A 26,767-nucleotide genomic window follows, 5' to 3' on the forward strand; every position below is an offset into this window, starting at 1 on the left:
TGCAAATCGGTGGCAGGAAATATTTTTCATCTGCTTATCTTGTTTGAATATTTAATGTCTGTGTCATCATGTGGGTTGAGACTTTGCATTAGGCTGTGAACGAAAGTCAGACTTGAATGAACACAGCTTCATCAACTTGGATTTGCATGAACTGATAAGCCAAGAATAAGGCTTGCATCTGTGGCGATTTGGACCTTTGATGGTGGATTGATGCTAGAGATGCTTGCTCAGGTGGAGTCTATCTTTCTTTGAGGTGAGATTAATTTATTATTTGGGGATTCTGGTGGAGATTTTGTGAAGAGGTTGGGCTAAAGACAGTAAAGAGTTTCTTCCTCCTTCAAGTATTCTGCCCTGGTTAGCAGAAACTACAGGAGGGGAGGGGGAAATCTAAAAACCCTGTCCAGTACAGTAGCTGGACAAACTTTGAATTAAAGCAGAGTGCTCTTCTCAAGAATGCTGAGACTATACAATGAACTCTTTGCCTTCTTTGGGGAAGATTTCCTATTGCCAGAAGAGAATAAAATGACTCTGAATCCACACACAAGATTTTGGATGTTTTTTAAAAACAAAACAGGAACTAAATCTCTTTCTCTTATCATTTCAATGTTATGCATATATATCACAAATATAAGATGCTAGTTATAGTTGGCAACTCACTAAAGTGACATTTAGTCAATGGGCATCTTGTTTTTAATTGGTTTATTTTAGTTGGAATAAAAGTTATATTTAAATTATGCCTGAAAATATTGCAGTAGAAGTGAGATACTCTGAACGGTCTGGGTTTCTTTGTTTGTTTAGCATATAAATTTTTGCATTAAATAAAGTATCTCAGTTTTGAAATCATTATGGTACTTATATTTGAAGACACATAGCAGTTTCCCCTTGCTTAGGAAATGCTGAAAGACAATGTATTATTTGGAAAGCATGTGAAACATGGCTAGTCTGAAGAGATATACATAAATTGTTTCCTTCTATGACCTCAGAATTACAATATTTTCATCTGAGATACCCCTAATTAAAAACAAGTTAACTAGACATTAAAAGAAAACCACCTTTTGCAGTGGGTGGATGGATCTCATGAGATGAGGTGCATATCCTAAAATGCCAGTTGCCCTTACACAAAGAGCATTCCTTTACCAAGAAAATTGTTCCCTTGTGTATTGCATGTTTAAACATATTTTCACACTAAATAAAAGATGCTTTAGTGCAGTGTTTCCCAACCACTGTTCCGCGGCACACTAGTGTGCCGCGAGATGTTGCCTGGTGTGCCGCGGGAAAAATTAAAAAATTCGAAAAAGATTTTTTTTTTAAAGTCAAATTTTCGATTGGGGCGCCGTCACTAGATGACCCCTGGGGTTCCCTCCCTCCCTCCCTCTCTGCGCCTCCCTCCTCCTCCTCCTCCTCCGGGGAGGCCCTTCCTGGCTCTCGGCCAAGGCTTGGCGGCTGCCACTCACTCACTCGCTCGCCCACCCGTCCCTCCTTCCCTGCACCCGGCCTCTCCCCCTCCGTCCCCGGCGCGGGGGCTGCCGGGATCCATAGTCCCCTCGCCCTTGGGCTCCGCGCCCGCGCGGGGTGCGCGAACTACGTTTCCCAGCGTGGCCTGGCAGGCCGGGCGTTTTGTTTGAAGCGCTCTTCTCCCGGCCATGGAATGAGCGCGGCGGCGGCGGCCGGGCGGGCAGGGGCTCTTCTGCGCAGACCCCGCGCAGCCTGCCTGCGCCCCCGCGGAGATCGGGCGGCAGGATGGAGCCCGGGGATCCCCGCGGAGGCGGAGCGGCGGAGGCGGAGGCTGCCCCCCAGGTAGGGCTGCGTCGGGGGGGTTTTATTTTTGCAATGCTGCATCCGCGCCGGAGGGGACACATCGGACCGCGGGGAGACCCCTTGGCGGGCGTGCAAGGCAATGCATGCGTGCAGGCGTTGCATGGAGTGCAGTGCAATGCAATGGCAACGCGGCGCCCTGCATGCATGCATGCAACTTCCACCGGCGCTCCGGACTTGGCAGGTGAGGGGGGTCCCCAGTGGGCGGCAGAGAGAGCTGGGAGGGCGAAGGGGAGCCGGGGGGGAGCAGCGCTGCTCCCCGAGCCGAGCCCGGGGGGAAACTTCGGCGTCGTTGCGCCGGGTGTTGGAAGCGGAGGCTGGCGGGGGCCCCTCACCTGCAAAACCTGGTCGCCTCTCATATATGTTGTGCATTGCATTCATCGCCCGCTTTCTCCTCCAAGGAGCTCCTGGGGGCGCGCGTGGTTCTCCCCGTGTTATCCTCGCAACAACAGCCCTGAGAGGTGGGTCAGGCGAGTGGCCCAAGGGAGCACCCAGGATTGTCCTGGCCAGGTGGGGTGATTTGAACCCTGCTCTCTGCCCGGTCTTCGTCCTCATTTAGCCCCCACATGTGCATGACTGTGCATGACTGAGGTTTTCCCCCCTCGTCTTGGCTATGGTGTGAGTCTGTGCTGTTAATTAATGGGGTTCTGCCTTCGGAGAAGATGAGCCAGCCCTCAAGGAGGTGATTATGTAATTTGCTAGCAATTCATGTCCCTCCCGGCGTGACGCTGCACGCCGACCTCACGGGGCTGTAATGGTGGTGTGCCTCGAGATTTTTTTCATGAAACAAGTGTGCCTTTGCCCAGAAAAGGTTGGGAAACACTGCTTTAGTGCATACTTCTGTTTTCACAAGCACTCCTGCACTCCTGTTTCTGAAAACTCATGAGATGAAGAAAATTTGCTTGTAGCCTGTGCTTTCCATGGGAATAAATGAGGTGCCAGTACTCATGTTTTGATAAACATGCTGTGTGTGCCAGCACACATAGGTAGCAAAAAAAAAAAAAAAAAAGAGGAAATGGTATTCTGTACTGGTAAGTATGGTAATAAAAAGCACTGCTTATAACTATGGTTGCAATTCTAACCATGTCTACTCCGTAAATCCCATTGAATTCAGTGCGGCCTACCCCCAGGAAGGTGGGGTTACGATTCCAGCCTAAGAAACTTGACTGTGGGGGAAGTTCCAGTCATTTATCCCAATTCCACCTCCCCACACATTATTTCATCTGTGCCCCACTTTCCCATCTACCCCTGAGCTGTTGCCACAGGCTGAAAGCATGAGATAGGGCCACGCCTGCTTCTGATCTTCCAAACTTTGAGGAGGAAAGAGGTAAAGAATATTTTTCCTGTTCTAACCCAGGAACTGTGATTGGCTGGTGCTGATTAGTTGTCTTCCCTTTCACCTACAGATCTGAATTTGTATTCACAGAATAGGGTTTTCTCATGGGTCTCCTAAGAATGTGCTTCTGAAAACTGGGCTGCCCTTGGAAAAGGGTGCAGTGTGGAGGGCCGCAGGGGGGAGGGGGACCACAGAAGTTTCCCCATTGTATGAATGGAACAGAAATTACACGCTGAAATTATCCAATGATTTGCTAGTCCAGCATGCCTTTCTTCTTCTTGTGTCACAAGATGGATAAATAGATTCCACTTTTACAATGCTGATCTATTTCCTCACCTACTGGAGTTCCTTATTCCCCATAAGCACCAGGTACTTTCTTATGCATGTTTCATCTACATTTATTAAAGTAATGTGAAATATTTTCATTAGCCATGCAAAATCTCACGCTGTGCTTCTAACATTCTGCCTTTCCAAAATTCTTTACAGAACTAAGAGTCAGAAAAACTAAACAAGTTTTTTGGGGTCTCTCTCTCTCCTTTAAAGAAACTCCATGGGAAATACAGGCACACTCAATTCCAAGCTGTTTACATTCCTAAACAGTAGCACTCACTTTTCTGGGACTATAAACAAAGCAAATGCAACATGTGAACAACTTGGGTAAAATCTAAGAATGAGCATCCACTTTATGTTTGAAACCAAGGGAAGATGATGAGGGGAAAGCATTTTTTGGCTTGGCTCCTGCATCCTGTTATAGGCTTGCTTGCAGAGCTTAGGAAAGAGGCTTACACATTCCATTTACGCAACATCCGCAATGAAATTGTTAATGAGGGGCAACAGCAAACCCAGCCGATGAGTATTGGCAGGACTGTAGCCTAAGTGGGGCCACTGAGTAACAGGAGGGGGAAGGTATCAACATGCTCATGGGAGCCCTGAAGTTTGCAGAAGTAGGAGTAGTTCTTGGGACAGGGGACCTAAGGTCTGGCACCTCCCTCTCAGGGGTGGGGGGAGGACGCAATCCATTGAAGTCTGAGCATGTTTAGGGGCCACAGAATCTTAAGTGTATATTGGGAGAAGGGCAGGAAATGGAGAAGTGGAATGCAGTATCCCCAAAGAACTGGAACGGGGAACATTTAGTTGGCTTTTTAAAAGGATTAGACAAATTCACGGAGTACAAGGCTAGCAATGACTACAGGCTGTGATGACTATATTCTACCTTCACTATTGGAGACATTATGGCTCTGGATACCAGTTGCTGGGAATCACAGCTGCAGAAAGTGTCTGCTTTCCATAGGTATCTATCTATCATCTATCTATCTATCTATCTATCATCTATCATCTACTATCATCTATCTATCTATCATCTATCTATCTATCTATCTATCTATCTATCTATCATCTTTTTAAAATTGTACACCGCCCCTCATCCATAGATCTCAGGGAAGTTCACAACATTACAATATAAAAAACACAAAATACATAATAAAAATAAGAACGAAAACACACACTAATAATTCCCTCTCTGACTGATGACAATCAGTGGTTAGCCAATGTGAGGAGGGGATGCTTCATCCTCTAGGGCACTTTCTATGTTCTTATGTTCAGTCTGTACAGCAACTTTTTGCTAGATATATAATATACAGTGGTACCTTGGTTTACAAACAGTCCTGTTTACTAACTATTCAGTTTATGAACTCCGCAGAACTGGAAGTAGTGTCCTGGTTTGCAAACTTTACCTCGGTCTAAGAACGGAAGCTGAACAGTGGAAGTGCACCGGCAGCGGGAGGCCTCATTAGGGAAAGCGTGCTTCAGTTTAAGAATGGATTTGGTTTAAGAATGGACTTCCAGAACAGATTTAGTTTCTAAACTGAGGTATCACTGTATAGTTATATTGCTTTTTTGTAGAATCTGTTTTAAAAGAACAGGGATTATATCCAACATGTTTATAGCAACGCACTGCTGGGGGGCAGGGGCGGAGAAGCCTTGCCGTTTCCACTGTAGAGTAAGCAATTAGTATTGTTCACCCATAGCTCTTAATATGTCTTGTAATATGTGCTTAACGTACACAGCAATTGTGTATCTAGTAGTTCTGCTTTTTCAGACAAATATTAGCAGATAGATCTGCTGGATTACGCCTGTTTGCTCAACAAAGTAAGCAGAACTCAGCCACCGAGTGTTGCTTTCTGTACACAGTGACCCCTTTGAAAAAGAAACACAAAACAGAGCTCCGTTTGTGCCTTTTCTTCCCTTTATAGAGGCTTGCGCAAAAGGTTGGCTGCATGCGCTGTGCTGCGTGGCTCCTTTTGTTCCTCATGTGCCTATAATGTTTAATTAAATAGTAGTAAGGATTTGCCTTTCCAGTGAGTGGAGTGGAAAAAGTTTATAGAACCATTTGCTTGGTCCTCTCTCTCTCTTAGCAGCTGCTTCCTGGACATACTGGCTTTTAATAATGTACTCCATTCTGACTTCTAGAGGGCTTAAGAACAAGCATTGTGATGGGGTTTGTAAACGGGACTTGTACCTTTTAGGAACAGCTTACAAGCTGGGTGGCTTCTCATCTAAAGATGTCTTGCAAGATGAAGAAAGCCCATGGGAATGGGAAACTGAGGCTATGGCAGAGACCCAACATTTTAACAGAGAAGGCAGAAATTTGAGATAGTTTAAAAGCCTACTTTTGCCACTCTACAGCACCTTCCTCTTACTGTATAAAGAAAAGACCTCCAAGATGGACTATGTTAAAGTATTTTTTTTTGGGGGGGGGGGGAGAAAGAGCAAAATATATTCTCTTCCAGAAAATATCTCTCTTATTCAAGACACAGAGAAAGAGGCAGTTTCAAAAGCTGAGTCAGTGGATGATATCTAGCTAATGCAGCCCTATATCAGAAAGTTGTTGTTACAGGCAGCAACTGTTGTTTTAGGTGCATCCGATATGTGTGCGACCATGCACATGCGCATCTTGCTGAACCTGTAAGTGACCCAAATATACACAAAAAGGGGAAGAATGGGGCAGGCCAGGGGCAGAATGGGGTGTTTGCAGGCTTTTTCAATGGTGTTTCAAATATATGTGATTCCACCTAAATGTATGGTATCTTGGAACGTAACCCCCATATAAATTAGAAGTTGCCATCATCATCATCATCATCATCATCATCATCATCATCACTGCAATCCAGCTCTTGCCCCTTGCTCTGGGAGGGCTTTATGGAGTGGCTGAACCACCTCTTACCGCATTCACAGTCCTACCACACACTGCAACTGGAGCAGAAGTTAGGAAGACAGGAAGATAGCTGGCTGTGCAAGCCTAGAAAGGTGTAATGGCAGTGAGATCTGAAGGGGACCCAGCCTAGAGATGGGGGAGAAATTTGATTCAGTTGGCATTTAAATGCAAGTCTATCAAATCTGCAGTTTTCAAAGCTGTATGGGAACCAAAATGCAGCCTTCCTTTGAAATTCGCATGTCTCTGAATTTTGCAATGCAATTCTCCAACCAAACAATGCTTACAAAAAATATTAGGGGAAAGTGTGGACGTATTTGTGAAAACAACATACAAAAATGCATCATAGGAGGGGAAATTGCTTGCAAATTAGTCAAGGCTGCATACAAAATGTTTTACTCGAAGAAATTCATTCTGAAACGCTGGTGGGTTTTGATGAGGATTTGAAAAATAAAGAAATCTCAGATTTGCTGCAGAAATGTGGAGAATGAAATTTAAGCATGGAAAATGAGAAACGGAAAGAACTGAAAAGGGCAGCTCCTTCTGTCCCCTGGTCCAAAAGTTCCTGGGCCAACTCATCCCCTCTCCACCTTCATCACATCCCATTGGGGACTTTCTGTTGGCTACTGGTAATGAGGATCTTACGAAGGCTGCTCTACCACCTGCACATTTGACAGATGAAAGATGGAGTGCAGGGACAGAGTGTCACTTGTCACAACCATAGAGCTGGGCAAACAAGTAACACAAGCACAAGGGGTTTGGATTGCTCTGTTAGCCCTACTCAGAATAGACCCATTGAGTAGAGGCTTCTGAGTTGAATGTCGGACTTCTGAGTAAACATGCTAAGAACTTGGCTGTAAGATATGTAGGGCCCAAGCCATTTGGGGTTTATAGGTTAAATCCAGTAGCTTGAATTTGATTGGAAAGCAAGATGACCTGGAGCCTATTGTTGCAACACAGATTTTATTCTCTGGGAAACTGGGTACCAACCTCACTGCTCTCCCCATTGCTTTAGTTAAAAGGCAAATCGTTCTGTGCTGCACCAGCTGTTAAGTTTCTGGCAGCTCCTAGCATTAATATGGCATGTTCCCTTGCCATTTTATTTGTGGCACTTGTAAACTAGATGCAGATATTATAGCTTCTGTTTAACCTTTTATGCCTGCTACTTTTAAAAAAGATTATTTAAAAAGAAAAAAAGTTTAATGGATATGATTTATGGTTTCCTTTAATTGCCAACCCTAGTTTGTCAAACGCTGAGAAAATAGTTCACTAAAAAAGGAATTGTCCCAAATTAAACATTGTTGCATTTGGATGGCATGACATTCCATGGAAAGTTCAAGACTAGCACAAACATTATGATGGGATGCTCTAGGGCTAAAAATCTTTGCTAATGTTAGAGAAATACCTCAGCTAAATACATCGACTAATAGATCTTACCATAAGCAAAGTGAGACATTTACAGGCAACCCCATTTTGCGTGTGTTCAAAGCATGCACAAACATGCACAAGCGAGTCATTTTTGGACCTGGAAGAGGGTGGTATGGGGTGGGACAGAGGTGTAATGGGGCATAACAGGGCTGGGTGGGCATATGCGTGCTCCATCAACACATCTGATGGCCAGGAATGCACCAAAATGTTGCCATTATGGGTTCCTACTGAACGTATTTCCAGCCACTCCATTCTATCCCTTGTGGGTCCCCCAGGTAGCATTCTTTGCCTACTGAGGATGCTCAGTCCATTCTGGATTGTTTTTTTGGGGGGGTGTCTCAATCATAGAGGTTTTTTCATCCTCTGAAAATCATGCTTGAAACCTCTGTCTTGTGTGTGAATGATACTGTTTGGGCTACATAAGGATTGGCACTTACCCTTGAACTTCATAAATAAAAAGAAATATTGACTTTTCAATACAAGAAAAGCTGACATAATTTGCAACTTGTCTAGTAAAACGAGGTCTCTCTAAGGTATTTGTTTAAGCATCAACACATTTTTCAATATATGTAAAATATATACCATAATAAATTGTCATAAACTACGCTCACCCACTCACAATTCTGAAGGCAGTCCTGTTTAGTGAAGTTTTTAATGTTTGATGTTTTATCATGTTTTTAATATTCTGTTGGGAGCTGCGCAGAGTGGCTGGGGAAACCCAGCCAGATGGGCAGGGTATAAAATAATAATAATAATAATAATAATAATAATAATAATAATAATAATAATAATTAAGCTTGGATTTGTGGCGAGACGAGAAACAAGGGTGTGGGTTTGCAATAGGTTTTTCCAGAGAGCTACATCCCAGGAAGTGTCAGGTGGCAGATTAGCAGCACAAATTTCCACCTCCAAAAGTGGTTCACATGTTCCTCTTCCACATATCCCTTACCTCTCAGCTTTCTGATACTACATCTCTTGCCTTCCTCAGTAAAAATGTTCCAGAGGAGATGGTAGGCACAGAAAGACGAAGTGGAATATTTTTATAAAGATTTCTTTGATTGAGTGAGTGAGTGAGAGTGATTGAAGACCAAATGATGAATCAACAAACAGCCTCAGCACTCTGCAACCAGATGAATTTCACTGTTTTGTATTTCCAATCACCGCTATTGCATTGCTTATTAGAAATTGCCTAATTGCACATTTTCTGCTGCAATGTCTTATGGTGATCTTTTTATTTCTAAAATGCCCTTGTACTGTATACCATATTTGTGAGGGTTGGTTTTGGAGCTACTAGGTTGCTCAGTTGATTATTCTTTGATTCTGCACTTTCTTCCTTATAGGGACAATGCCACTGGCCCTCCATTGAGTAATCTCTGGGTCTGAGTAATCCTGGGTTAGATTGGGCCTAATCTGAGGCACTAAATAGGATCGCAGCCTAGCTGATGTTGTGGATGAGATCACTGCTAGAAAGTCTAATAAAGCTGGGAACCTAAATCTGAGTCCCCCTGCCAGGCACTCTACAGAACAACGTTTAGAATTGTGCTAGATATGCATTTTTATAATCTACAGCCCATTTAAATGGAATGTCTCTTTCTCTTAGCTAAAGTGCTTTTCTTAATTTGTTTGTTTGCATTATTTTATTATTCCCCTGGTCCGTTCAACAAAACTGACAGATAGTGATGGGAATTATTATATAACTGATAAATTTTAAGAATTGTCTAATTAGATCAGACCTGATTAGCTAGTTCTTAAAACAGAGCCATTTGTCATCATTAGGTGGAAAGGAGACTGGAGACAATTACTCACAAGGAAACTAAAATGAGGAAATGTAAAATATTAAATTAATCAAGATGGAGGATCTGCTAAATAGGAAACGAGCCGCGCTGCTCAGCTGCCTGCTGAACTGTGGTCTGATTCTTGAATAGCCACAAGTGTTACACTTTCCCATGTGCAGCACTTGGGAGGAGCTCGTTTGAGTAAAAGTAATGACATGGAAGCAGGCCCTCAGAAGACCATGGTCCAACTGAAGAGTATTCATTTGCTGTTAGGAACTCGGCAGAGGAGGAATGGTGGAGACCGCCTCCCTAGCCTGACCCTTCTAGAGAAGAGGAAGATGGTTTAGATTTACAACAGGGGTTTGAGGGAGGTCACAGCTCATAGGCAGATGAGGGGGAAAGTTGGGAAATAATAGGAGAGGAAGCAGCAGAGGGGCAACTGCTGATAGACACAGTGTCTTTAGAAAGCATTCCAGACCCTCCATCTCCCAGAATCTGGTGAGCCTTGAAAGTAGGAGAGCAAAGAGCTCAAAGACAGAGGGCACGTAGCAGCACCCATGGAAGAGACGATGAGAATGACAAATGAGGAAGTGGGAGAAACAGGGGGTGGAGATTCACTCAGGACAATGCCAATATCCAAGTAAATATTAAATAAAAACAGGATGATAAGAAACATACCCTTGTCTTGTACGTTCCTGGGCAACCAGCCTGGAGTTGCTGGCAGCAGCCTGACATTTGCTCTGTATAATACCACTTGAGTATGACATAGTAAATTGCAACAATATTGACCCAAAACATTAATTTAAGCTGCAATGGTGAATCTAGGCATCCTTAAAGGTTTATCTCCCCTCCCTTCTTAAATATTTTGGCCTAAGGTAGACTTCTCTAACAAAGTGCTCTCCAAATGTTGTTAGAACTCCAATGCTCAGCCCCAGCCAGGAAGGTCAGGATGAAGAGAGTTGTTCTGTAAAACGTCTAAAGGACATCAGGTTGGGGGTGGCTTAAAGAGACACCAATGGCTTTGGCAAAAATTCAGATTGAGACCCTTCACTCCAAAACATTTCATAGCCTCTTGTGTTCTGGAATCCATCATTTAACATAATTTATCATGTTCTCATTCACGGTGAAGAGAACACAGAGGAGAATTTCTTAGAAATGAATCAACAAAATAGCCCACAAAAAGTCAAGGAAACCAGACTGAAAGGGAGCAGATGAACCTTTGGATGAGTAGCACCTTCAAGATACTAAATCTTCTGTCACAACAGTGGGAAAGTTTAAGTCCAGCTGTTTTCATCTAGGCTGGGTCCAGAATCATAGCTCATACATCATTCCATGCTGCACCGCAGTAAAGATGGAAAGTAAGGATTTGGACCTGTCGTGTAAAATATTCACTGTCTGGAAAAAGCATTTTAATGACTTGGGGGTGTGGGTGGGGAAACTCTCTTAAGAGTAACGTAGAAAATCTCATGGGCTAAATGCCCAGAAAGAGATTCTCAAGGGAACTATTTCCTAGGCTAAAAGAGTGTGCTGGTGTGTTTCCAAAATGATGTATTTCTTTATCTGTTTATTGATATCCTAATTTCAACTGAGTTTTTATCATGCCAGGAACAAGACATTTCTACATCCTGACAGTCTAATCCTTTTTTTGCTTTTTGCCACTATCCTCTGTAGAGCGGCAAGCAAAGTATTGTATGCAGCAGCTAAAGTGTCACCCTTTGCAAGGCAAGTGGAACAGACTTTCATCCCTCCACAGCGATATATTCCAGCAAACAACTGTGTTGGCACTAAGAAGAATGGGAAGCCTGGGAGAGGGGAGAATACCAAAGAGTTTTACCTGCTGAGTATGCAGTACTGTCCAGGCCAGCTCCTACTGCATCACAGTCATTTCTTGGTAACTGCAGTGAAGTAATCAGTACTATTGAATGATTAATTATTTGGCTGGAATCATTCTGCTCAGCTCATTTGGGTAAATAGGCAAAGTCCATTTGTATTAAGGAACTGGTTTGTAGACTGGATTGCCAGTGTTCCATTTCTGATTGAAAAGCCGCATCCCCTTCCTCCTCCTTATGACTGTTTTATTTTTTACTGCAAAGCCCACTGGCAAATATTGTGATAAACTTAAAAGTCCATTATTGACAGTGTGAAGTCTTCCTGCATCATGATTTTCCTATGTACGTTATTTACACATCGGGTCTTTAAAAGCTGAATATGCCATTCTGAAGATTGCTAACACCTTGAAAGGGCTCCTAGGCTTATGTCAGGCTTGCACAACTGACATAATGTGTGGAAACTTTTTCCTCTTGACGGCCATATTCTGATGGGGAAAGTTGCCGCAATGTCGCTTGCACACATGTGGTGAGAGGAGCCAACTCCCCACACCATTTGTGTACCCAGACATGCAAGCACACACACACACACACACACACACACACACACACACACTACAAAGTGCATTCACACAATCACACACCCTTCATGAAATCCACCCCCTCTCTCACATAACATTCACACAATTACAAACTCTTAACACAGAAGAGAATAAAACTCACACCTGTTGTCTCAGCCCTAAATATTCATGTTGTAATTTTCTCTCTTGGCAGGAAGCCCCCTTCTTCTGGATGGTAACAATAAAGAGATCCTGTTTTGACCATAAAAGAAGAACTGCACACACCACAATCAGGCTGGGCCTAAAATGTGCTTTCAGGATTCTGAGTCTTTAGGAAGGATGCAGTTGTGTTGTGAACACATAAATGGCTCCTGCATAAAGAGCAGCTGGTCAATCAGCATTCGTATTTCCATGTATATCTTCATGGTGTGTGTGATCCTGGCGACCCTAGCTGGCAATTTGACTGTGATCATCTCAATATCGCACTTCAAGCAGCTCCACACCCCAACCAATTTCTTAATCCTCTCAATGGCCACAGTGGACCTTCTCCTTGGTTTCCTTGTCATGCCATATAGCATGGTGAGGTCGGTTGAGAACTGCTGGTATTTCGGAGAATTCTTCTGCAAAATCCACACCAGCATCGATATCACTCTGAGTACAGCCTCCATCTTCCACCTCTCTTTTATCTCCATTGACCGCTACTACGCTGTGTGTGACCCACTGCGATACAAAGCAAAGATCAGCACAGGGGTCGTATTGATCATGATCTTTGTAAGTTGGGTCTTCCCTGCTACATTTGGCTTTGGGATGGTCTTTTTGAAGTTAAACATGATTGGAGCAGAAGAGACCTTCTATAAGCTCATCTACTGCGTGGGAGGCTGCTTTGTCTTCTTCAATGAAACATCAGGAGTGGTGGCCTCCGTGGTTTCTTTTTACATCCCTGGATTTGTCATGTTGTGTGTCTATGGGAAGATATACACTATAGCCAAAAGGCAAGCCAGGTCCATTAAGGCTGCTGCAAACCAAATACAGATCAGATTTGAGCATCACATTTCACACAGCAGAGAACGAAAAGCAGCCAAGACTTTAGGCACTGTGGTCGGTGTCTTCCTCATCTGCTGGTTCCCATTCTTTTTCTGCACAGCAACAGATCCCTTTATGAATTATGCGATACCTCCCGTTCTCATTGATGCCCTGGTTTGGTTTGGTTACTTGAACTCCACCTTCAACCCAATTGTTTATGCGTATTTTTACCTGTGGTTTCGAAGGGCCTTGAAGATGATTGTACTGGGGAAGGTTTTTCAGCAAGATTCATCCAGGACTCAGCTCTTTATGGAGTGAAGCACGTCGAGCTTTGAGAGCATTTTCTTCAGTATTTTACCAGGCACTGTCCATTTTGAAGCAGAAGGTCAAAGTGAAAAAGCATGTGGGATGCTTCAGTGCAGTTGCTCCAGCAGCCCCATCATGGCCCAGAAACAGGGTGCAGACAAATAACCAACCAAGAGAGAAGTATGGGTGCCAATGGGCCACAACTTATTGGCAAACAGACATAGGCAGAGCAAGCATGCATTGGGTCACACTCTGTTGACATCAGAGACTTTCAACCTGTAAGCCAACCTTCATTGGCTGGGGCATCCATTTGGTGGGTTATCCAGCTCTGAGAGACCAGTGTGGTACAAAACCAAGCATCTGAGACCACTGGTTAGCTTGAGATGGCTGCTAAGCAGCCTAGCCCACTGGACCTTGAGCTGGGAGCTGCTCACCTTTCAGGTCCCCTAAAGGGAGCCCCCTTTATCCACCCAGCCTACCCAATTCTATTTCTGCCAAGTTGCAACAAAGAAGAAGGAACGCGTAACAGAACTCTTGCTACCCACCCAGAGAAAGACTAAGGGCCAGTTGAGATTGAGTGTGGAATTCATTTTCAGCCCTGTTAACCAGCCGCTGCTGCAAGCCCCAGGAAGTTTTGTCTATTGATGGAAAAGGAGGAAGAGTGAAATGGTAGCTGGTCCTTTGGAAGGTTCCTGCAACCCCACAACTCTAGAAGATTCCACTCGGCTGCACAAGATGCAGCCCAGCCCCCCTCCCCGCCGATATTGTAAAAGCCCCCTCCTTCTTCCTTTGCCATGGCAGCCCTCCCAACCATCCTGGCAGCTCTCATGAGTTCACTGGGCCAAGGGTTGTAGCTGTCAAACTGATCAGCAAGCAGGTCACAACATTTTTATTGTTACTTTGGATTTGGGAAGGATTTGGAGTTTGCTATTGCTATGAGTTTGGGGAGGACGAAGTAGGCTGTATGCAAGATCCTTCAAAACCCTGGTTTCAGCAAGTGTTAAAATATAAGACAGGCTAGCTTCCTATGTTGAGGTGATAGCCTGGGTGATGGGCTGTTAAGAGAACAAAGGGCTCTGTGCGAGACAGAGAATAGGTAGCCGCCCCCCCCCCCCGGACAAAACCAAGTTTGGAGGAGAGAGTTGGCAGTGATGTGGCCTAGAAGGAAAGTAGCAAGCTGGGGAGAAAGGGAGAGCAATGTTTGATTTCTGTTTGACTCCATGGCTGTGGCTATGAAAGAAACAAGATGCTTTTGGGGTGTTAATGCTGTGAACCCCTCCATCGGAGGTTCAGGTTGTATATATGTTTAATATAAACCATATATCATAAAGACACCCCAGTCTCTGCCATGCCTCATTTCCAAAAGGAAACATGAACCCTGGAACTGCTGCAATGTCGCACTGCTCAGAGATTGGGGTGACGTGCAACATTATATTAAGAAACAGAAAGTGGGATTAATGGCTATGTGCTTCTGTCCCGCTCTTTCTCTTTACATTATTACTAATGAAATGGCCCTTGTTTTGATGGGAAAGGGATTGTGAAGGAAAGAGCTGCATATTGCAGAGATGCTTGGGGTTGGGTCAGGCTGTGAGGGCACTGGAGCAGTGCCTTCAAATGCAGTGCTCCACTTAACCTTTGCTATACACGTGGGTTTTTGTTGTTGTTGTTTCTTAAACCTGTGCAGTTACCAGATCTGTCCAGTATGTGATGTTATACAACAGATAACAATAAAACACATTTGCTGATCAAAGCAACATGTCTGCTTTTGTAAACCTGGCTTAAGTATGTTGATTGCTGAAATGAAAATTGTGGCCCCACTCCCCCCTTTAAGTAAAAGACCTGACTTTTAACAAAAAGGAAAGTTATGGGGAAGGGTCATAGTTCATGGAATTGGAAGGGACCCCACGGGTCATCTAGTCCAACCGCCTGCAATGCAGGAATCTCAGCTAAAGCATCAGTGACAGATGGTCACCCAACCTCTGCTTAAAAACCTTCAAGGAAGGAGAGTCCACAACCGCCCGAGGGAGACTGTCGAACAGCTCTTATTGTCAGAAAGTTCTTCCTGATGTTAAGTCAGAATCTCCTTTCTTGTAACTTGAAGCCATGGGTTCGAGTCCTGCTCTCAAGAACAGGAGAAAACAAGCTTGCTCCATCTTCCATGTGACAGCCCTTGAGATATTTGAAGAAGACGGCTATCATATCTCCTCTCAGTCTTCTTTTTTCCAGGCTAAACATACCCAGTTCCTTCAACAGTTCCTCATAAGGCTTGGTTTCCACCATCTTGGTCGCCCTCCTCTGTGTATGTGTAGTAGAACATCTGCTTTCCATACAGAAAGCAGGTTCAATCCCTTGTCTTGAAACCCTGGAGAGCTGCTGCCAGTCAGTGTGGACAATGCTGAGCTAGACTGACTCAGAGCTATGTGGCTTCCTGTGCTCTGTATTCCTCTCAGTACCAATGTGCATAATTTCCCTTGATTTAATTCTCCTTGATTATGTTTCGTAAACCACTTACTGAGAGATCTGCATTGGCTCCCAGTATGTTTCCAAGCACAATTCAAAGTGACTTTTAAAGCCCTAAACGGCCTTGGTCCAGTATACCTGAAGGAGCGTCTCCACCCCCATCGTTGTGCCTGGACACTGAGGTCTTCCTCCGAGGGCCTTCTGGTGGTTCCCTCATTGCGAGAAGTGAGGTTACAGGGAACCAGACAGAGGGCCTTCTCAGTAGTGGTGCCCACCCTGTGGAACACCCTCCCTTCAGATGTCAAGGAAATAAGTAGCTATCGTATCTTTAAAAGACATCTGAAGGCAGCCCTGTTTAGGGAAGTTTTTAATATTTAATGCTGTATTGTTTTTAATACTTGATTGGGAGCCGCCCAGAGTGGCTGGGGAAACTCAGCCAGATGGGCGGGGTATAAATAATAAATTATTATTATTATTATGACTGAAAATTTTACTACTTATTTAAAGTTCATATCTTACTTTTCTTCATACAATGTCAGGGCAGTTTACAGCAATGAACACATCAGACAATTGGTAACAGTAAAACATGATAACTCAGTAAAATGAGACAAAACACCTCCCATTTGTCAATATGTCACTGCCAGTTCAATATTTCTTTTACTACATTTTAAATTTCTTCCTAACAAATAGATTAAAGGTTGACCTTGTATCCATCAGCATGGTTATTTAAGTATGTGACCTAACTCAGGAATAACTTCTTCCTCTTGTGACTGATTAGGCAAAGTTTCCCCAAGAGTCTCGGCTGCCTTTTGTTTTCAAAGTATAATGTCCCATCAGAGACAACCATGTTTTTGCAAAAGTCCTGCAGTATGTGGCTTCATTAGCACCTAATCAGTGCTGTTGTGCAGCTGTCCTCACTAAAACTGAGAAATGCATCAGAGATGTGTTAATGAGGTCTCTTGGTTTCTGTTCAGATCCAGTCATATAGCAAATGAGAAGCAAATGAGGGAAATGTGTTGCACTTTTGTCTGATCCCATTTTGGATGGAAATTAACCTGTGAGCAGGTAAACAAATACGTCTTCAAAGCATCATTAGCCTTATTAGCACTTGAGACATGGGTGATCAGCACATCTAATTGCTCATCTAACTGAAGAGGTCCCAGAGGCCAACTCCCTTTCCCTTTTGTTTTAAATAGGTACTTTGTGGACGATGTCATCTTTTTCTCTTTCATGAGAACTAAAAAGATCATGAAGACTGATAGTATGAAAGCATTTGCTTAGCAAACTACTACTGGTGAACCAGTTCAAGTAAATCAAGCAATTTGCTAGTGAATTAGAAATTCAAAGAGACAGTTGTGTCTAATCACAACTACCCCCTTTAATTTTTTTTTCAATATAGCCGCCGCCTCTTCCTTTAATAATGGGGGACCACTTTCTCTTCTACTCCCTACTACACACCCATTGTGTTTCCTCCTCTCTGGCTTTTCCTTCTAGCCTTCCCTATGGGCTGCTCTCTGAGAGTCAAAGTAGTCATGATGATGAACATGTCATTGGAAACTGCAACGAAAAAGCAAGTGTAGGGACCCCCAATTTTTTATATGGGAAGAGAAGCAACAACCCTTTCCTTACCTGTCAAGGTCCTCAAATAAAATTGTTTTCTCTGTTCAGGGTATTTCTGAAACTTCAATTTTTCACTGGCCTTTTCCTGCTCATCACTGTCCTGCCCTGGCCAAGGATGATCTGGAGCCCCCAGAAAGCAGCTGAGTCGGAGCCGGGACCCTTGTGGGAGACTAGCAGGGACCACTCCCAGCAGAAAGCAAGATCAGTGACTGAAGCAGAAGGCAGAACCACCATAGAATCATAGAATCATAGAATCATAGAATCATAGAGTTGGAAGAGACCACAAGGGCCATCGAGTCCAACCCCCTGCCAAGCAGGAAACACCATCAGAGCACTCCTGACATATGGTTGTCAAGCCTCTGCTTAAAGACCTCCAAAGTAGGAGACTCCACCACACTCCTTGGCAGCAAATTCCACTGTCGAACAGCTCTTACTGTCAGGAAGTTCTTCCTAATGTTTAGGTGGAAACTTCTTTCTTGTAGTTTGGATCCATTGCTCCGTGTCCGCTTCTCCGGAGCAGCAGAAAACAACCTTTCTCCCTCCTCTATGTGACATCCTTTTATATATTTGAACATGGCTATCATATCACCCCTTAACCTCCTCTTCTCCAGGCTAAACATGCCCAGCTCCCTTAGCCGTTCCTCATAAGGCATCGTTTCCAGGCCTTTGATCATTTTGGTTGCCCTCCTCTGGACACGTTCCAGTTTGTCAGTGTCCTTCTTGAATTGTGGTGCCCAGAACTGGACACAGTACTCCAGGTGTGGTCTGACCAGAGCAGAATACAGTGGCACTATTACTTCCCTTGATCTAGATGCTATACTCCTATTGATGCAGCCCAGAATTGCATTGGCTTTTTTAGCTGCCGCGTCACACTGTTGGCTCATGTCAAGTTTGTGGTCAACCAAGACTCCTAGATCCTTTTCACATGTACTGCTCTCAAGCCAGGTGTCCCCCATCTTGTATTTGTGCCTCTCATTTTTTTTGCCCAAGTGCAATACTTTACATTTCTCCCTGTTAAAATTCATCTTGTTTATTTTTGCCCAGTTCTCTAATCTGTCAAGGTCGTTTTGAAGTGTGATCCTGTCCTCTGGGGTGTTAGCCACCCCTCCCAGTTTGGTGTCATCTGCAAATTTGATGCCCTTGAGTCCATCATCCAAGTCGTTGATAAAGATGTTGAATAAGACCGGGCCCAAGACAGAACCCTGTGGCACCCCACTAGTCACTCTTTTCCAGGATGAAGAGGAACCATTGATGAGCACCCTTTGGGTTCGGTCAGCCAGCCAGTTACAAATCCACTGAGTGGTAGCATAGTCAAGACCGCATTTTACCAGCTTCTTTACAAGAATATCATGGGGCACCTTGTCAAATGCCTTGCTGAAATCAAGGTAGGCTACATCCACTGCGTTCCCTTCATCTACCAGGCTTGTAATTCTGTCAAAAAACGAGATCAGATTAGTCTGACATGACTTATTTTTCAGAAATCCATGCTGACTTTTGGTGAGCACAGCATTCCTTTCCAGGTGCTCACAGACTGTTTGCTTAATGATCTGCTCCAGAATCTTCCCTGGTATTGATGTCAGACTGACTGGGCGGTAATTATTTGGGTCCTCTCTTTTCCCCTTTTTGAAAATAGGGACAACATTTGCCCTCCTCCAGTCTGCCGGGACTTCGCCTGTTCTCCAGGAATTCTCAAAGATGACTGCCAGTGGTTCTGAGATCACATCTGCCAGTTCTTTTAATACTCTTGGATGCAGTTCATCTGGCCCTGGAGACTTGAATACATCTAAACTAGCCAAATATTCTTGTACTATCTCCTTAGTTATTCTGGGCTGTGTTTCCTTTGCTGAATCATTTGCTCCAAATTCTTCAGGTCGGGCATTGTTTTCTTTATCGGAGAAGACTGAGGCAAAGAAGGCATTGAGTAGTTCAGCCCTTTCTGTGTCCCCTGTTTGCATTTCACCATCTTCTCCTCTGAGTGACCCCATTGTTTCTTTGTTCTTCCTTTTGCTACGAACATACCCATAAAAGCCTTTTTTGTTGCTTTTAACCTCTCTAGCAAGCCTGAGTTCATTCTGTGCTTTAGCTTTTCTGACTTTGTGTCTACACGTGCTGGCTATTTGTTTGAAATCCTCTTTGGTGGTTTCCCCCCTTTTCCATTTTTTGTACACATCCTTTTTTAATCTTAATTCAGTTAAAAGTTCTTTAGATAGCCACCCTGGCTTCTTTAGGCACCTTCCATGTTTCCGTCTCATTGGTATTGCCTGACGTTGTGCTTTTAGTATCTCCCTCTTAACAAACTCCCAGCCATCATGAACTCCCTTTCCTTTTAGTATTGTTGTCCATGGGATCTCACCCAGCACTTCCCTAAGTTTTATGAAGTCGGCTTTCTTAAAGTCAAGAAATTGAGTCCTAGTATGCTTGGCTACTCCTTTCCGCTGTATAGTAAACTTCAGAAGAGCATGATCACTCGCGCCTAATGATCCTTCCACTTCTACCCCACTAACCAGGTCATCAACATTGGTTAGGACCAGATCTAAAATGGCTGTTCCTCTTGTTGCTTCTCCCACTTTCTGGACAATGAAGTTGTCTGCAAGGCCAGTGAGGAATCTGTTTGACCTTATGCTCTTGGCTGAGTTTGACGTCCAACAAATATCTGGGTAATTGAAGTCCCTGACATATAACGCCACTCCTCCTCCTTTCTTGTCTGGTCTGTTTCTCTGAAATAGATTGTATCCCCCCATTATTACATTCCAATCGTGGGACTTATCCCACCAGGTTTCAGTGATGCCTATTATGTCATATTTAGTTTGCTGTACCAAGAGCTCAAGCTCATCTTGTTTATTTCCCATGCTTTGCGCATTAGTGTACAGACATTGAAGTCCATTAATCATTCCCCCGTGTCTCTTATTTAAGGATTTTTTCCTCCCACCACTAGGTCCGCGTGCTGTTTGCTCCATTTGGTCTATGACATTTGGATGATCATCTTCATTAATTGAGAGACTCCTACCTTCAGGAGCACTGTCTCCCTCCCCCACATTAGTCAGTTTAAAGCCCTCCTGATGAGGTTTCTGAGATTTTTTGCAAAAACATTTCTCCCAACTGTTGTGAGATGCAGCCCATCATTTGCCAGAAGTCCATCTTCAAGAAACTGCAGTCCGTGATCTAAGAATCCAAACCGTTCCTGTTTACACCATTTGCGAAGCCAGCTGTTCACTTCCACTATTTTCTCCTCTCTCCCTGGGCCACGTCGTTCAACTGGGAGGACAGATGAGATGACAATTTGTGCATTTAGTTGCTTCAATTTCCTGCCGAGAGCCTCGTAGTCTCTTTTGATCTTCTGGAGGCTATTGCTTGCAGTGTCGTTGGTTCCCACATGAACCAAGAGGAAGGGGTATTTGTCAGTGGGTTTTATGATTCCTTGCAGTCGTTCAGTTACATCTTGGATCTTAGCCCCGGGGAGACAGCACACTTCCCGAGACATCTTGTCAGGCCCACAGATCACTGCTTCTGTTCCCCTCAGTAGGGAATCCCCTATCACCACTACACGCCTCCTCTTGGGTTTGGGTCAAGTCCCTGCAAATGACAGCACCTCTAGAGGCAAGCCAAGATAGTCACAGTTAGGAGGAGTGCTTGGTTGCGGAAGAGGATTCCTTGTGAGGAGGGTCCTTTTCAGGAGGAGGACTCTATGGAAACCTCTAAAGGGCTTCAGCTGGGCCCATGGTGAGGTTCTGATAGCTCTGGCCTAAAAGCCTCAATGTGAGACTGGGAGAGCTACTGGAACAACATCTTGCTGCCAGCACTGTGTTCTGCTTACCTGGACCTTGGTTTGTCCATCAACTTGCATTTCCCCCCGAGTCCCTGCTTGACCTAGACCTCCCCCAAACTGGCCCTCAACTTGCCTTGAACCCCTGTTAGAACCACTTGGGCCTTGGGTTGGCTTTGGACAATGATAGCCTTTGTTATATGGAAGGTTATCTGGGATCCTGCTAGGATAGGAAATTCACTTCCAGGGAAGTTCCTTTCTCCATTCCTTCCCCCTGCCCTCATAGCTCTCGTGGAGATGTAGGCTATGGTTGGAATGTACATAGATGAACCTCAGACTTGTGCACCGACCCCCGTCCACTCTGGTATGGTAGTGGGGAGGAGACTGGAAGCTTTTACTTCTAATTAGTTCAGCATCAATCCAGACAAGCAGTGGTTAATCTTAGATATAGTGTATTGAATCAAGCCAGCTTCAAATAATGGCTTATGAAGCTGTTGTATTTTTAATATGATATCAAAATTAACCACAGCTTACGCTTACAATGTTTCAATAAAATGTGGTTAATTAAAAATGGATGCCACATCAGAGGAGGAGAGAAGGAATGGAAGCTCAGCCAACAAACTCAGACCTTGCTTAGGCTTGTTTATACAATTGCATCACCATAGCTCAGCCATGGACAGTAGAGGGGTCAATCTCTCTATGTGTCTGTCACAGTAGAGCTTAAACCACCATGCTGCTGCTTCCTTCTTCCTGTCTGGCAACTGGATATGTGTGTGTTCCACATTTAAAATTTTGTCCCAGGGTTAATAGCATTTTGGGGGAGATGGGATTTTCCTTTGGACAGCTCCCTACACACCCTTGTTGGTTTCAAAAAGTTTTTAAGCATGCATGTTCATTGCTAGAATGCAGTTTAGGTCACATGATCTCATCGGTCTTTGGAGGATCAATCTTTTCATGATGTATTTGGGCAAACCTATACATAGTACATATTTATATGCATGTGTATGTATTTATTTTTTAGGATATTTAGGGATCACCCTTTGTCCAAAAGGGCTTAAGGTGAAATACAACAAGCACAAAAGCAAAATACAGCAAACATTAATAAAAGAATGTAGAAACTAAATTTTAAAAAGAAAATCATGAAAACAAGGAGTTTCACATTAAGAATTGAACAGCTCATTTTATTATCATTTTCAAATCACATTCAAGTCACCTTTTATTTTATCATAAAGTCTGCTAGCTGCTGGAGAGTATGTGTGATCCTGAGAGGATCCAACCTTTCTGGAGATTTGACCTCACACTTGTACTTAACCCCACCTCCCAACTAAACTTCAGCTTTTCTTGTGCTGCATATTCTCTTGAGTTCTGGCTGTCGTGTCATAAAAGCACAGCAGCTTTATAATCCCAGTTTATTTTAAAACAGGATATCAGAAAGGACTGAGCCTTCCAGACGTCTCATTCAAATTTAATATTTAAATGGTGGTGTGTAAGCGAACTCAGGTAGGAGAAGAAAGAAGGATGTAAATGTATTAAATGCTATTTTGACTTTTTGTGTACCCATCTCAAGGGCTAGGAGAAAGAGGTCCACAGTTTGGTTTTCATTTTTAAAGAGGTCCACTGTTGTGGGGGAAGATCAGACCTCCTCTTCCTCTTCCACGTCCGTCTGATGTTGAGGCATGTTAGGGTTGTTCTGGGAGAGGTTGTAGAGCCACAGTCTTCCAGTTTGCTTGACATGTTCCCAGAACAGGAGGCAGATTATATGAGCCCCGGATCCCAGTGAAGCAGAACAGGAAAAAAGAAAAAGGGACCGAGCAGCCCTCCATCTTCTCTGGCTGCTGGCATGAGCTCAATAGGGCATAGGAAAAAGTGGTTTGCCTGCCTTCAGTTCTCCCATTCCTCCCCCTTTTGATTTTGTCTGCTTGTATATTTCTCCACAAAGCCATGTTACAACATAGGGGAGTTATTCACATTTGCCAAATGGGGCAGATTAGTCACAGGGTAGCCTGACAAACTGATCCACAAATTGGTTAACGTGGCTTACTTAGGAGGACTAAGCCAATTACCGATAATAGGATTTAAGAGTCAATCCCATCAGTTACTGCACCAGTAAAGAGGAATTCAAGATTGGCAAAAATCTTGGCCACTTTGCTTCATGACTTCTGGTTTTGGAACAGACATTCCCATAGATTCAGGATGAATGACACAATTAAGCTGTGGCATACGCTGGCACACTGCCATGGCAAAGACACTGTTCTGAGGACCAAACTAGATGTGCTCTTACTAAGCAGCAGGCAGCCATTTATCTTGTTTTTCCTTAACTAAATACAGGCATTGGGGAGCCTGATTCTCACTATGAAGGCAACATGCAGAGGGCAGGGAAGCTTATCTGTTGACTCTCCCATTGCACAGAGAACAGAGATTGGCACCCCAAATGCACTAGATGCCCATTCTTAAGCAGCCTTATTAAAAAACATGGGATGAGGTAGTGAAGAGTTGAGCCTCATCTCCTTGTGTGCTACCTCTGCAATAAGAAACAACATCCTCCTTGTTTGTGAAGGAGAAACAAGATACGGAGAGGCCAGCAACATATCAAGTGTGGGGTAACTTGCATGTCATTCTCAGTGGCCATCAGTCAACACAATCAGCTACAATAGGTCAGACAGATTTATGGTAAAGCCTCTGGACAGAATACAGGAGAGCTGCAAAACAGCATGTGTCCCTTTCTGCATTAAATATTCCATATTCCTATTTTCAGATGAAGAATGGTGGTTTTTCTTAACTCCTCTGTGGCTGCCATTGATTGCTCTGGCTTTGGAAATGGAAGCTGCCTTGAAAATCTCAGGTCAGCAGGTGTTCGGGGAGCCATGTATATATCCCTGAGTGGACTCATCGTTGTCACTGTCTTTGGGAATTTGGCAATCATCGTTTCCATTTCGCATTTCAAGCAGCTGCACTCCCCAACTAATTTCCTCATCCTTTCCATGGCAGTCACTGACTTCCTGCTCGGCTTCCTCATTATGCCCTACAGCATGATCCGATCTGTAGAGAACTGCTGGTACTTTGGGATCACCTTCTGCAAAATCCACTACAGCTTGGACCTGATGCTCTGCTTGGTTTCCATTTTCCACCTCTGCTCCATTGCTGTCGATCGCTTCTATGCCATCTGTTTCCCTCTTCACTATTCATTGAAAATGACTATCCCTACAATCAGGCAATTGATTGTTGTTTGTTGGTCAGTCCCAGCTTCTTTTGCCTTCGGGGTGGTTTTCTCTGAAGCATATGCCTCTGGCATCGAAGGCTATGAGCTTTTAGTTGCATGTTCTAGTTCTTGCCCGGTGATGTTTAATAAACTGTGGGGTGTAGTTCTGTTCTCATTTGGCTTCTTCATCCCTGGCTCTGTGATGATAGGAATTTATGCAAAAATCTTCCACGTGTCCAAAAAGCACCTGAGGGTCATGAAGAGCAGATCTGAAAATGTGGGTGATGAAAAACACAACCAGGTTTCTAAGAGTAAGGACAGGAAAGCGGCTAAGACCTTGAGTATTGTGATGGGGGTTTTTCTCTTGTGCTGGCTTCCATGTTTCTTCACCATTTTAATCGACCCTTTTATAGGGTTTTCCACTCCTGAAGTATTATTTGATGCCTTAACTTGGTTTGCCTACATCAACTCCACCTGCAATCCATTAATATATGGTTTTTTTTATCCATGGTTTCAAAAAGCACTTAGGTACATCCTCATAGGAAATATCTTCCACTCACAGTCCTGCACTGCTAACCTTTTCCTTGAAAATCAATAAATTAACATGTGTTCAGGTGAGGCATTCAGTGGTTTCTCTCACATAACATGTATGTTTAAATAAATTCAAAGTATGTACCAGAAGAACTGGAGGTGTGTTGTACCTTGGAACTGTGAATCTATCTCATAGATATTGGAATGTAGTTAAGCTTTGAATTTCACACTTACCTGAATTTTGTACTGTTTGCACGTGCTTTCTTTTGTACACACGCATGGGCTGAAGTGCTTTAACTCATAGAAAGAAAAGAAATATGTCCAGATCAGTGTTGATGTCATGCGTTTAATAATAACAAAACCCAGGACATAGAGCTTACAGAATGCACACAAATGTATAGTGTATCTGCAGCCATGATACCAGTGGGGGGAAATCTTCTACACACAAGGGAAATTGGTCAACTCTGAACTTCTTAAGAACGCTTTTGACACATTTTTAAACGTATTTTAAATACATTTAAATCATATTTATTTCTTTACAATTATATAGAGAGACTGAAATAAAATATCATGGTGTCATACAAGGAAAATGTCAAGAAGCATATCCTATAAAAACAATAAAGATTGGCCCACTGTATATCAGTCTATGTATTTTGGCATATCCATTTCATTTGCAATTATCTTTATTCATATTCCAGTGGTAGAAGCACTCCTTTTAGTCTGGTGGTCATGGTCCCTCACAGGGAACCTTTGGGGTGGGGGGACACACACTGGGGGGGGGCAGAGGCAAAAAGTGGGTTGAACAGCAGATGTAGCTGATGTTTCAGCCATGCAGAAACCAGAGGCATCTATTTACACACATAGGCTACATACACCCCATCCAGGCAAGCAAGAACCATTCTCACCATTCAAGGACACATTCCAGCTAATCTAAAGCCCTTGAAGAGAATGCAGAGCAGGCCTGGCGAGGACATGGCCTGGCACAGGGTGAAGTTCTGAGGGCCAGACAGAGAGGATTGGAGGGCCTCTTTCAGCCTCCAGGGCCTGACATTTCTCACTCCTGCCATACATCCTTGAAGTCAACAAGGTTTTGCTGTAACTTAACTTGAGCTGAGACTCTCACTCTGTCTTGAAGATGCTAAGCTGGACCAATTATTCCTTAACTTTACATCATTGTACAATATGTCCAGGAAAACCTGGACATGTCCTCTTTTGGGGGGCCAACATGCCCATCTAGGCAGATTTTTACATTTTAAAGGAAATGTCTGGGTTTGGGGGGCTTGGGCTGCTCTGCACACTGTGTCCACTACCAGCCTGAGTCAGCCCTGGATGCCTCTTTCCCTGGCTCAGGCTGGCAGCAGCTCAGGCTGTCATCTTTTTTGCTCTTCAGGATATGGCAACCAGATCTTTACACATTACAAAGAACAAGAAGCAGAGGTCATAAAAGAGCTCAAGGAATACGACTGAAATAATAGTTCAGGTTTGACATTTCCCAAGTGAGGCACACTTTTTTGTCAGAAGCAAACAGCTGAGAAGTAAGTGCCCCCAAGGGGAAGAAGCCCAGTATATTGATGTCTCCCAAGCAGCTTTTGCATCCCCTATGAATAGTCTTCAGAAAAGTCAAAAGCTATTTTAGGTATACCTGTAAACACCTGTATGAAACTTCTCTTCCGACACCATATCTTGGGCTATGCTCATAATTGCTTATTTGCTGGAATGTTGCTTTTATTAGGGTTGTCAGGTCAGGAGTACCCCAGATCCTGGGATTTTGAGGCCCAAACCTGAGGTCTAGAGGCAGGTCTCAGTGATGTCATGATGACGGGTCATGGTGATGTCATTAAACATGACACATTAAGTAATAACCATGGTGCAGAACCTGAAAAGGAAGATGGCCTTGCAGCCTATGTTGGTTGT

The 26,767-nt window shown here is 43.8% G+C and overlaps 2 protein-coding genes across 3 annotated transcripts; both read left to right on the plus strand.

Annotated features, from left to right (window-relative positions):
- Positions 1 to 121: 121 nt before the first annotated feature.
- LOC309530018 (trace amine-associated receptor 1-like) lies at positions 122 to 15,006 on the plus strand. Of its 2 annotated transcripts, none has more exons than XM_082218482.1 (2): positions 122 to 253; positions 12,166 to 15,006. In XM_082218482.1, the coding sequence occupies exon 2, from the start codon at positions 12,258 to 12,260 to the stop codon at positions 13,290 to 13,292; it is 1,035 nt and encodes a 344-aa protein (XP_082074608.1). In that variant the 5' UTR covers positions 122 to 253; positions 12,166 to 12,257; the 3' UTR covers positions 13,293 to 15,006. The 2 variants fall into 2 exon arrangements, with proteins under 2 accessions (XP_082074608.1, XP_082074609.1); XM_082218483.1 differs by lacking the exon at positions 122 to 253 and adding an exon at positions 11,373 to 11,456.
- Positions 165 to 24,920, plus strand: TAAR2 (trace amine associated receptor 2; the record flags this gene model as incomplete). The annotated part of the gene is made up of 4 exons (XM_082218481.1): positions 165 to 253; positions 16,715 to 16,805; positions 22,547 to 22,623; positions 23,879 to 24,920. The coding sequence occupies exon 4, from the start codon at positions 23,886 to 23,888 to the stop codon at positions 24,918 to 24,920; it is 1,035 nt and encodes a 344-aa protein (XP_082074607.1). The 5' UTR covers positions 165 to 253; positions 16,715 to 16,805; positions 22,547 to 22,623; positions 23,879 to 23,885.
- Between the last annotated feature and the right edge of the window lie 1,847 nt (positions 24,921 to 26,767).

Source organism: Podarcis vaucheri (genome assembly GCF_965113315.1).
Source record: "Podarcis vaucheri genome assembly, chromosome: 3".
NCBI lineage: Eukaryota > Metazoa > Chordata > Lepidosauria > Squamata > Lacertidae > Podarcis > Podarcis vaucheri.